The sequence below is a fragment of the Carcharodon carcharias genome, chromosome 23, assembly GCF_017639515.1.
Source record: "Carcharodon carcharias isolate sCarCar2 chromosome 23, sCarCar2.pri, whole genome shotgun sequence".
Taxonomy (NCBI): Eukaryota; Metazoa; Chordata; class Chondrichthyes; order Lamniformes; family Lamnidae; genus Carcharodon; species Carcharodon carcharias.
Window position 1 is genome coordinate 38,174,000 of NC_054489.1, and position 12,329 is coordinate 38,186,328.

General features: G+C 42.0%; 1 protein-coding gene across 1 annotated transcript; it reads left to right on the forward strand.

Moving 5' to 3' along the window:
- The first annotated feature begins 11,356 nt into the window (after positions 1 to 11,356).
- Positions 11,357 to 11,770, forward strand: LOC121268933 (interferon alpha-F-like). Its single transcript, XM_041173215.1, has 2 exons — positions 11,357 to 11,550; positions 11,660 to 11,770. The coding sequence occupies exons 1-2, from the start codon at positions 11,371 to 11,373 to the stop codon at positions 11,756 to 11,758; spliced, it is 279 nt and encodes a 92-aa protein (XP_041029149.1). The 5' UTR covers positions 11,357 to 11,370; the 3' UTR covers positions 11,759 to 11,770.
- Positions 11,771 to 12,329: the final 559 nt, after the last annotated feature.

The window sequence follows — 12,329 nt, forward strand, 5'->3', positions numbered from 1 at the left end:
AAAATATTCCAGTAGTAGAGACTAAATTAATTTAAATTACCTATTTATAAAAATAATATCTTATTGTATTTTACTGTATTGCTAAGGTGACACTTTGATGCTTGGTGGCCATTGGAAAGCAAAGAATATCTTGATGCCACTTTATGTTTGATTATTTTTTTAAATTTATTGATAGTTCTCGCTCTGTTATTTTTCTCTGTGTTGAAATGTTAAATGTTTCACGAGGGGAAAAATCTGAGGAAAAAATGCAATTTCTGTCCCTCCCTTTATTACCTGGCAGCAGCTACAATAACAGTTTCATTTCACTTTTGCTCTGTGAAGCACCTAATTCCAGTAGTTTGTTTTCCAGCGTAGATCTCTGAACTGGCCCAAGTAGCTGGCCACTAACAAGAAATAAAAATTACCTGGAAAAACTCAGCAGGTCTGGCAGCATCGGCGGAGAAGAGTACAGTTGATGTTTCGAGTCCTCATGACCCTTCAACAGAACTAAGTAAAAATAGGAGAGGGGTGAAATATAAGCTGCTTTGGGCGGGGTGAGGGGGGTGGGGGGGGATGGTGGTTGTTGGGACAAGCAAACAGTGATAGGATGAGATAACCAAAAGATGTCACAGACAAAAGAACAAAGAGGTGTTGAAGGTGGTGATATTATCTAAAAGAACGTGCTAATTAAAAAATGGATAGCAGGACAAGCAAGGTACAGATAGTTCTAGTGGGGGTGGGGTGAAATAAGACTAAAAGGGCATAAAAGGTATAGATAAATGATCGGTGGAATACATTAAAAATAATGGAAATAGGTGGGAAAAGCAAAATCAATATAAATTATTGGAAAAAACAAAAAGGAGGGGGAAGAAATGGAAAGGGGGTGGGGATGGAGGAGGGAGTTTAAGATCTAAAATTGTTGAACTCAATATTCAGTCTGGAAGGCTGTAAAGTGCCTAGTCGGAAGATGCGGTACTGTTCCTCCAGTTTGCGTTGAGCTTCACTGGAACAATGCAGCAAGCCAAGTACAGACATGTGGGCAAGAGAGCAGGATGGAGTGTTAAAATGGCAAGCAACAGGGAAGTCTGGGTGATGCTTGCAGACAGACCGAAGGGGTTCTGCAATGTGGTCACCCAGTCTGCGTTTGGTCTCTCCAGTGTAGAGGAAACCTCATTGTGAACAACGAATGCAGTAGCTTAAGTTGAAGGAAATGCAAGTGAAATGTTGTTTCACTTGAAAGGAATGTTTGGGTCCTTGGACGGTGAGGACAGAGGAAGTGAAGGGGCAGGTGTTGCATGTTATTATAATTTTATAGCTGGCTACTAATGCTCCTTATCTTATCTGCATTGAGTTAAATTGACTGCCATGATGCCTTTGTGCAATAGATGTTATGGTTTGTAAGGTATAAAATCAAAAATGAAAAGAAGGAACTGAAGATTTTTCAATGACAAGTTTTATACAGATTGAAAAGATAATAAGTTATTTTAGAGTCCTCACTTTTTAAAGTAGTATTATATTTTTATGCATACAGAATGCAAAGTATTATTAATTATAAAGTTCTGTCAGCTTGGCTCAATGCTAGCACTCTGAGTCAGAAAGTGGTAGGTTCAAACCCCACTCCAAAGCTTTAATTTCCATTGAGCTTTGTGAAGCTCCATATTCTGACTGCTGGACTTCCAGTGACAATTCTGCACTGGAAATGGTCTGGCCATTCCTCAACTCTGGTTTCCAGGTTACTCTCAGGCTCAAGGTTGGCGTTGCAGCCCAATGACCACTGACCTTATTCCTGTTCCACAATAACCTTTACTTTTCTACTCTCCAAGACGTGAACACTGCAACTAATTCCACGTCATTTTAATGTATTGATATTTATCATTGTGATGCCTTTGTGTAATGAATTGCTACAGTTTTATAGAATGTGTGAAGTGAGTTCAAAAAGAAATGTTAATTTATTGATATTTAAGATTTGAGAAATTAGTGGGGTTTTTTTATAAAACTGAAAACTTTTTACGTTGATGGAAAGCATGTTTGTAATAGCACAAATCAGTAGAAGAAACTGAAAAAGACATGTTTACTACAGGCTGGGAGCAATGAATATTTATTTTAAAAACTTTCAATTTAAAGCTATTTCCATATATGTTTGTAACAAATTGTATATTTTATTGTACTGATCACAGAACAATGAGTGACATGATGATATTATTTATTTTATTTATTGATTGATATTTATTGCTGTTACGTTTTCACCTGATGTAATCCTAAATCTTCGGTGGCTGGGGTGTCTGCTCTGGAATTTACTGTGAGGCTTTCAAGATATGGGTTTGCAGACCTATAAAACCTGGGCTGCACTGACCTTTCCACTTCTCCTCTCCTAAGTTAAGTGGCCAACTTTCCAATCTATTTCAGCCACTGTAATTTATTGATCTTTATTGTTGTGATGTCTTCATGTAATGAAATGTTACAGTGTTATACAATGTATAATGTGAGTTTTTCATAACTTATTTAATGATATTTATTAAGATTTGGGGAACACACAATGTTTTTTGTAACTGGAAAATTTTATATACAATGATAGCCTTTTGCTGTAAATAAATTATTTTCAATATTACGCATTAACTGAAATGATGATCGTTTTTCAGTTCTGTGGATTGGTTTCCATACTCAGTATAAATGCTCTGGGTTCTCTTACCTGCAGCCTCTTCCTGTCAGTCCTTCTCTGTTCTCCTCTCCTTTCTCCACAATCAGATTTTCCCTCACCCATTGGAACTGTGACCCCATTGTGAACCGAACTGGCCTGATTTATCATCTTTTAACCCTCTGCTGCTCAAGGCCATATTCCAGCTCCAAATGAGAGAGAACTGAATGTGATGTTCAGGACAGACAAGTGGAAAATGGAGGCATTAATTGGAAATGCACAGATGGAGAAATGGAATCGGTGGATGTAGGAGATGACTGGAGTGTCAGCCATAGTGAAGATATAGGGACAACAGACAATGGGGTTGAGAGTGACATCAGGCAATGAGTAGGAAGGAGAATGAGTGGAGAGTGGGCATGAAAATCTCTTATTTCACAGGGTGGTTTACACCTTCTGAAAATCTGCATGTTAAACACTGTCTGCATTACATAAGAACAGAAAAAAAGGAGGATTGGACCATTTGGCCCCTCAAGCCTGCTCCACCATTCAATAAGATTCTGACTGATTTCATTGTGGCCTGAAATTCACTTCCCTGCCTGCCACCCATAACAATTGACTCCTTTGTTGATCAAACTCTGTCTAACTCAGACTTGAATATATTCAGTAACCCAACCTCTACTGTTCTCTGGGGTGAAGAATTTCAAAGGTTAATGACACTCGGTGCAAAAGAAATCCTCCTCATCTCCATCTCACATGCAGTTGCCGTACTCTGAAACTGTGACCCTGAATCCCCCTCCCACCCTTACCCCATTCCAGATTCCTCCAGAGAGGAAACACCTCAATTCCTACCCGGTCAAATCTCCTCACAATCTTAAATGATTCAATGACATAACCTCTCATTCCGCTAAACTCGAATGAGCATAGGACCAGCCTGGTCAAAATTGCTTCATAAACCAACTGCTCATTCCAGGAATCAACCTGGTGAACCCTCTTTGAATTGCCTCCAATGCAAGTTAATCCCTGTTTACATAAGGAGTCCAAAGCTGAACATAGTACTCCAGGTTTTGTCTCAGAAATGGCCTGTAGAGTTGAAGAAAAACATCCCTACTTGTATTCTTCATCCTCTTTGCAATAAAGGACAACATACCATTTACTTTTCCAATTGCTTACATTACCAGCTAGCTAACTTTTCATTGCTCAGTTACAATGACACCCAGATCCCTCTACACTGCAAGGTTCTGCAGTCTTTCTTCATTTAAACTACATTCTGATTTTCTGTTCCATGTTATACAATTTATAACATGATTTTTTTAAATGAAAACTTACCTGATGATATTTAAACAAAGGCTAACTTTTTTTCGCACATGACAGCAGTCACTATACAACTAAAGTACTTTATAAGCTGTGGAGTGCTTTGGTCAGGAGGAGGTCAGGAGTGCTGTGGTCAGGAGGGGCACTATGTTAACGCAAGTGTGTTTTGATAAAAATATCATAGAGAAAGCTGGGACCATACACAAAACTGATGTCACCCCAGGGTGTATTATCAGCTGTGCAATAGTTTCCAGGCCTTCCAAAGGGCCCCAAAAATAAACTGGATCATTTGGGTTTGAGGAAATTAACAGACATGTGTTAAAGGGTTTGAAATGCAGATTTTTTTAATTTAAAAAGACAATAACTATTGCATTCCAATATAACCAGAAAATGGGCCTGTCTTCTTTTCAAGTAAGTTTCAGCATTTGAAAAGTATGTTACACACAGAGGGTGGATTGATACTGTTGTTAAAATCCTTAATTTTTGGAATGAACACATTTTCTGTGTACTAATAAAACTGCGCCCTTTAACCAGCTTAAATATGTAAATGGATATTTCGAGACAGTTTTACAAATTTCATTTTAAAATCCTGCCCAATTGTGCTGGTTCATGGTAGATATCGGGTTTGGTGATTGGCACATGCGTTTGAGTGGAAAGTCTAGGAAAAGAATCCCAGTTTTGCTGGATGGCTAGTGTGAGTGGGGGGTCAGACAGGGTGAAAAGTGCAGATGAACCAACCCAATTTCCATCATCATTAATTTCTACAAAACAGAAAACATATCCCAAAAGTGGTGTCAAGATGTGGATGTCAGGAAGTCTACAACTGTCCCAACAACTTCAATATTCACTGCCCACCACCAATGCACAATGGGATCAGTGTGTACCATGCACATGGTGGGCTGCAAGAACTCACCAAAGCCCCTTCAAAGCCATTTCCCAAACTCATGACTTCTGCCACACAGAAGAACAAGGGTTGCAGACGCAAGGGAGCAGAACCAACATTTGGTTCCCATTCAAGATACACAGCATCCAGACTTAAGAACATAAGTACATAAGAACTAGAAGCAGGAGTAGGCAATTAACAATGCATCCACTATCTCCATTGCCACTTCCTTTAACATCCTGGGATGTAGGCCATCAGGTCCTGGGGGCTTGTCACCCTTTAATCCCAATAGTTTTCTCAGTGCCTTTTCTCTAGGGATGGTGATTGTTCAAAGTTCCTCCTTCTCTATACCCTCTGCTCTACCTGTTACTATTGGGGTGGTGCAAGTGTCTTCCACTGTGAAAAGTGAGGCAAAATATTGGATTAAGCATCTCTGCCATTTCTGCGTTCCCCACTATTAACTCCCCAGTCTCATCCCCCAAGGGACCAACATTCAGTTTAGCTACTCTCTTTCCTTTTATATATTTGTAGAAGGTTTTCCTATCAGTTACATTTTGCACCAGTTTTCTTTCATAATTTACCTTTGCACTTTTTAAAATCTTTTTTTTAGTGAGGCTTTGTTGATCTTTAAAAGTTTCCCAATCTTCCAGCCTGCCCCTGACCTTTGCAATTTAGTATGTCTTAGATTTTAACCTTATGTTACTTTTAACTTCCTTGCTTAGCCATGGATGCTTTTCCCCCACTTACCATCTTTCTTCCTCAATAGAATATATTTCGCTTGGGAGGAATTGAATATCCCCTTAAATATCTGCCATTGTTCATCAACTGTCCTACCTTGTAGTCTTCCTGCCCAGTCCATCAGACCCAAATCTGCTCTCATGCTTATATAGTTACCTTTGTTAAACTCCAGAACACTAGTGCGGGACTCAGGTTTCGCGTTCTCAAACTGAACTTGAAATTCTAGCATGCTATGATCACTCTTCCCTAGAGGATCCTTTACTCTGAGATCATTAATTAATCCCATCTCATTACACAAAACCAAATCCATAATAGCCTGTTGCCTGGATGGTTCCACAACATATTGCTCCAAGAAACAATTTCTAATACACTCTATGAACTCTTCCTCAAGGCTACCCTTGCCAATTTGATTTGTCTAGTCCATATGCATGTTAGAATCGCCCAGGATTGTTGTAGTGCCTTTCTTACATGCTTCCACTATTTCCTGGTTTATACTGTGCCCTACTGCTGAACTACTGTTTGGGGACCTATAGATTAATCCCACCAGGGACGTCTTTCCCTTGCAATTACTTATTTCTACCCAGAGTGACTCTATGTCTTGCTCTCCAGTGCCTATATCATTTCTCACTATGGTACTGATCTCTTCATTTACTAACAAAGCTACACCACCTCCTTTTTGGTGACAATCAGCCCCATCACCAATCTGCACTCTTACCCTCTCCTTAAACTTTGATTGTTTATATTTCCATGCAACTGAACCCTCCCCCCAACTATTTAGTTTAAAGCCCTATCTACGACCCTAGCTCTGTGATTCACCAAGACAGTTGTCCCAGCCTGATTCAAGCGAAGCCCATCTGAATGAAATAGTTCCCTCTTTCCCCAGTATTGGTGCCAATGTCCCATTCGAACCCATTTCTCCCACACCAATCTTTGAGCCATGCATTTATCTCTTTAATCTTATTGGCCCTATGCCAATTAGCTCGTGGCTCAGGTAGTAATCCGGAGATTATTATCTTTTTGGTTCTGCTTTTTAATTTATCCCCCAGCTGCTCGTATTCCCTTAGCAGAAGCTCTTTCCTCATTCTACCTATATCATTAGCACCTAAGTGGACCAACAAAAATGGATATTCCCCAACCCCCCCCCCAACTTCAAGTTCCTCTGCAACCCAGATGAGATATCCTTAACCCAGGTACCAGGAAGGCAATACAGCCTTAGGGACTCTTGATCCTGGATACAGAGAACAGTATCTATTCCCCTGCCTATATTAGCACGGATTACAACTACATTTCTCTTTTCTCCCCCTCTGTACATGGTGCTGTGGACAGTTTGCTCATCCTCCCTCCAGTCCCCGCTCTCGTCCACGTAGGGGGAAAGAATCTCGAACCTGTTGGATAAGGGCAAGGAGTGAGGCGCCTGCAGTGCTACTTCCTGGATCCCTCTATCTGCCTCACCCATACTTGGGCTCAAGTCTTGGGCTCAGAACTATATCCCCATTCCGTCACTGTTACTGGCTAAAACTCCTGGAAATACCTATACCAACACCCCTGCACATTTACCTACACCACATGGTCGGCAGTGGTTCAAGGAGAGGGTTCATCACCACCTTCTGAGGGGTAATTAGGGAGGAGCAACAAATTCTGGCCTTGCCAGAGGCGCCCACATGCCATCAGGGAGTAAATGAACCTAACTTATGCAAAAGTACCAGTGAAGGACCCTGATATTTTTGTATGATAAAGATGGACTTGCTCCCGTAGGTTCTTCCTATTTCCAGTAATGTCACTCGCCAGTGCTTTTAATATTCTTCCTTCAGTTCTCTGACCCTCATTCCGCCTCCGCCTTAAATAATTACAATTCCCATTGTTTTATTCGCCAATAAGAGCATTGTTGTAAATTGAAGTTTCGCTCCAGTTGGGGAATGTGGGATCCCGCTCCCACATCCACCCGGACGGTAGATTTTGGTCACACTTCCAGCTGAGGGGGATTTGGTGGTATTCCCTATGTACCCGGGCATTTACCAAATACCCCAAAGCCTTTCCCAACTGCTCCTCACCCCTCTCAGTCTGATCCACCCTCTTTACAAACTCTCCTCCCTTTCGGAAATGACAAAACACGTCACTTTCCTTCAGGCACTTTCGCTTTGGGATGAAATTGACTCCAGGTTAATTTGCAGAGAGAAAGTGACACGAACACTTTCCCGGGAGAGAGACAAGAAAGAAAGGATGAAGGAAAAAAGAGCGGGATCACTTTCGGACTCAGAATCGGAGCAGATCAAATATTCTTTCAACTCTAATCCTAAAATGGCTCCAGAAAACAAACGAGAAATGAGAAACTTCTCCCAGTTAAAGAGCAGATTGTGGGACAGGCCAATCGGAGCGGAGTCAGTCTCCATGAAGCGGTGTCCCTGGGCTGTGAGCCGAGCTCTCTACAATGTCCAACCTGTGAAGTGTGAACAGGACAAGCGCCATGTGAACACACCGCGGGGACACGGTGGATTTCAAAGGGAATCGATCTTCATGGGGCCCAATGTCCGCACTAAAAGCCGCCGCACCGGATTACCGCTGTCGCTCTCTCTATAATCCGGATGATCAAATCCAACCTCCGATACATGTTCACACTCCCCCCAATTCAGAGCCTCCCTCTACACCACCTTCGTGCCCCAGGTGAGCTGAAGCCATACAACACTGAGATGGAACCGAGCGCTGCCTGTGATTTTCAACAGGGGATTTTAAACTCGCTGCTTCCGGAATCTCCAGCTTTTAGATTCCTGACCTCAGAAAGAAACCGGACAAACTATTTATCTCCCGCAGCTTTTCCAAAAATCTTCGAACCTATTTTCACTTTTCGAATGTAATGCCACACATTAAAGCCGACAGCATGGCAGTGCTAGTGAGAGCACCGAGCACACTCACACCGTTCGGCAGCACAGGCGCTCGCTCCCGGATCACAAGCTGCTCCGATTCGACTTTCCGAGTTTAAATCCACTCGCAAGAACCGTTTTTGCTGCGCAACCACGAAGCCGTCGGTTTCTCATATTTCACATTGGTGATTCACTCTGGGTCGCTTGATAATGGCTTTGGCGAGTATCTGGAGATTTTGGATGGTGTTGCTCTTCTTGTGCGGGACTCTCAGTCTGGGATGTGAGAAGCTGCAGTTACAGCAAGTTCTCAACACAGAGACTCTCAGCAAACTGAATGCAATGGTGAGTTGAACCTGCAGTCAGAGCAGGAGGTGAATCACATTGTGTCCATTTGTTTTGAAAAATATCAGAAGTCGTTTTGGGTCTTGCAACGGTGCGCAGTTAATTGTCAGTGGACTGCAGTATTTCAGTTCCTGATGTGTCTGAAACAGTGTTTGTCTTTTCTTTCAGGGCGGTCGCTTCCCCCGACAATGTATAAGGGAAAGGTTGGACCTGAAAACCAAGCCCATGGATCTAGTGAGGCTTTCGGAGGGTTTGCAGGTGAGTGAACACTGGGGCTTATTTTCACCTATTCTAACAGAATGTTATGTAAAACCTGGTTGAGATCCACAGCCCCCGCCAGAACGTACATAGCAGGTCACCCACTGATGTGAAGATGTCGGTAGAGTTAAGGGTCAGGTCCTGCTTTGAGTCAGGGTTGATTCCGTGCTGCGCACTTTAAGATTCCTGGAGGGATGTCCACATCCCTGCTCCCTAAGTCTGATGTACGGAATGGAGCCCCAGTAATGCATCCTATAAAGAGCGGCCTGCCACCCTTCAAAACTACTTGCAGCTGCTGATCATCTGACTTCCTCTAACCATCTCACTCTCCATAACGATCTCCGTTCCTCCAATCATCCAATCATCTAATACCCTCTTCCTTTCGGTATCCACTTCTCACCACCAATCGCCCTACACAGTTCAGGCAGGCCCGCTTCACCCAACGGACTGACTCCAAACAATTTACATGTCCGTTTTTCGTTGCCTTCACTCTATTGTTTATGCTGTGCCTCCATTTTCAATTTGGGATCCGCACTGATACGGGGGACTGTTAGCTCAGTTGGTTACTCTAGAATAACGCCACCAGAGCGGGTTCAATTCCTGTCCCACTGAGGTAGATTTTGAGACCCGTCGCTTTGCCCTGCGCCTGACATTGGGAGGAAATAGCAAAACACCACTGACAAATTAAAAACTGCCCAGAAAACAGCTCAGGATGAAGAATCAACAGACAACGAGCCAAGGAGCTGCCTTCTGGCAGAGCTAACCTCCCGTTAGCAGGGATACAATCAACTAATTGGCAGTCAATTAAATATTGAGAAGGCCAAAGGCTTTGCTTTCAACTACCGCCATTAACTCTGTTCCCTAGTTAGTGACTTCAAACCTCTACCGAATCAATGTCTGATACTGACTCAGAATGTTGACCTTCTATTTGACACACAGCTGAGCTTCCTACCCCTTCAGCAAGGTTACCTATTTCAGCCTTCATAATATCACCCATCTCTGCACTTGCGTCAGCTCATCTGATCCTGAAACTTTGATCCATGTATTTCTTCCCCTAGACTCCATTATTCTAATACTCTTCAGGCTGACCTCCCACCTTGCACCCTCTATAAACTCGAACTCACTCAATTAACTGCCGCAATATATTTAAACTCTAATATCTCTAAATATCCCAATGAGCACAAAATCCTACTCAGCCATCACGTCTGTATTCTGAGGCAATGTAAGATCAAAAGGCAGCTGTAAGCCTCCAAGTGGCTCCACAGTGGAAAGAACCTCGTTTTGAATTCGTAAGGTGAAAATGCTTTGACTGATGTTTGGTTAAATCTGTGGGTTTCTGGTGCCTTAATGGAGATTAGTTTGGGAATCTGTTTACATTGATGATTGGAGTAATTTGTAGCCATGTGTACATATTTTAACCTGTGTGAATGAATAAAATATTTCAATTAGTTTCATGAAAAACCTCAAGAACTGGTGGTCTGATTCCTGAATTTAGAGTTGTATCTCACACATAACACTTAAAATGATAGTTTATGAGAGTTGTTCAAAGTTTCCCTCAGGGACTTTTAAATAACTCAGCTGTACCAACTGCATCGCCCCAGCTTCCAATGCAGCAACATCTCTATTTTATATACTTACGCTGGTTTTGCCCCTCACAATTTTTGTAACTTCCTCCAGGCCAACAACCCTTCCAGATCTCTGTGTTACATCCAATGTTCTCATCAAGCTCATTCCAGATGTTCATTGCTCCATCACTGGAAGCTGTGCCTTCATCTGCCTGGCCTGTAAGCTCTGGAATTAACTCCTTCCTAACTCTCTCTCCTCTGCAAATCCCTCTTAAAAGCCTAACTCTTGGCAAATATTTCACCTCCTTTTGTGGCTGGGTGTAAATTTTCTTTGATAATGCCGCTGTGAACCTTCATGAGGTTTCTCACTATGTTAAAGGTCCTATGTAAATGCAAGTTGTTATTGTTGGTTTCATGGGACCAATTGGAACTGTACATAGACTGGACTAAATGGGCTGTGAGGTCACCATCAGCAGATGGTCTCAAAGTGTTTGGCCAGGTGTTAGATCTTCAGTGCCAGTAGGATTGTACAGTTTGCACCAGTACTAACCTGTACCACCTTCTAACTACATTTCAGGGAATATAATAATCAATTACATAGAGGCAGCAACTTTCTAGATGCGATGTAATTAGTCAGTTTCTCCTGAGCAACAGCAAGGATTAACTGTGAAATTTGCACCAACCCTGACTGGTTACACGGGAACAGGTCCTCTCTAATGTCCTTGTGAATATTTCCTACAGGCCCAGGACAGGATCCAGATTGTCCATCAAACCCTGTGTCACATCAGCAAGATCTACAGCATGAACCTGGGATCAGTCACATGGGACCGGGACAAAGTGGAAAACGTCCGGCTTCTCCTGGATCGGCAGCTCAGCGAGCTGGAAGAATGTGTTAGGGAACCAGAATCAGAGCACAAGATGAGGAGAAACTCTGCCATTCAAAAATATTTCAGGAAACTTCGAAAGTTTCTCAAACAGAAGGTGAGACAGTAGATAATTGACAGTGTGATTACTGGCATGTAGTTCATTCAGGTGCATTTAAATCTGTTCATTCTCTAATGAGGTTTCCTGAATGATTTCTCTTTTTCAGGGATTCAGTGACTGTGCCTGGGAAATAATCCGCACTGAGACCAGGGCCCGTTTACAACAGCTCCTTTTCGTAACGGCACAAATCAACAGAAGAAACTGAAAAAAATTCCACTAGTAGAGACTAAATTAATTTATTTAAATTACCTCCTATTTATAAAAAATTATATCTTATTGTAATTTACTGTATTGCTGAGATGACACTTTGATGCTTGGTGGCTGATGGAGAGCAAAGGATATCTTGATGCCATTTTATATTTGATTATTTGTTTCAATTTATTGATAGTTCTCGCTCTGATATTTTTCTGTGTTAAAATGTTAAATGTTTCACGAGGGGAAAAATCTGAGGAAAAAATGCAATTTCTGTCCCTCCCTTTATTGAATGGCAGCGGCTACAATAACAGTTTCATTTCACCTTTGCTCTGTGAAGCACCTAATTCCAGTAGCTGGTTTTCCAGTGTAGATTCTCTGAACTAGCCCACGTAGTTAGCTACTAATGCTCCTTATCTTGCTTTCTACTGTGCTTTCTACTCTTAATTAGCACATTTTTTTAGATAATATCACAACTCTTTGTCCTTTTGTCTGTGACATATTTTGGTTATCTCCACCTATTACTGACTTCTTGTCCCAACAACCCCCCCACCCTCACAAACCAGCTTATATTTCATCTCTTT

Bases quoted from the DNA above. Each gene is read 5' to 3' on its own strand.
- LOC121268933 (XM_041173215.1), top strand. From the start codon at position 11,371: ATGAACCTGGGATCAGTCACATGGGACCGGGACAAAGTGGAAAACGTC. The intron at 11,551-11,659 runs GTGAGACAGTAG...TCTCTTTTTCAG, and splicing joins GAAAGTTTCTCAAACAGAAG to GGATTCAGTGACTGTGCCTG.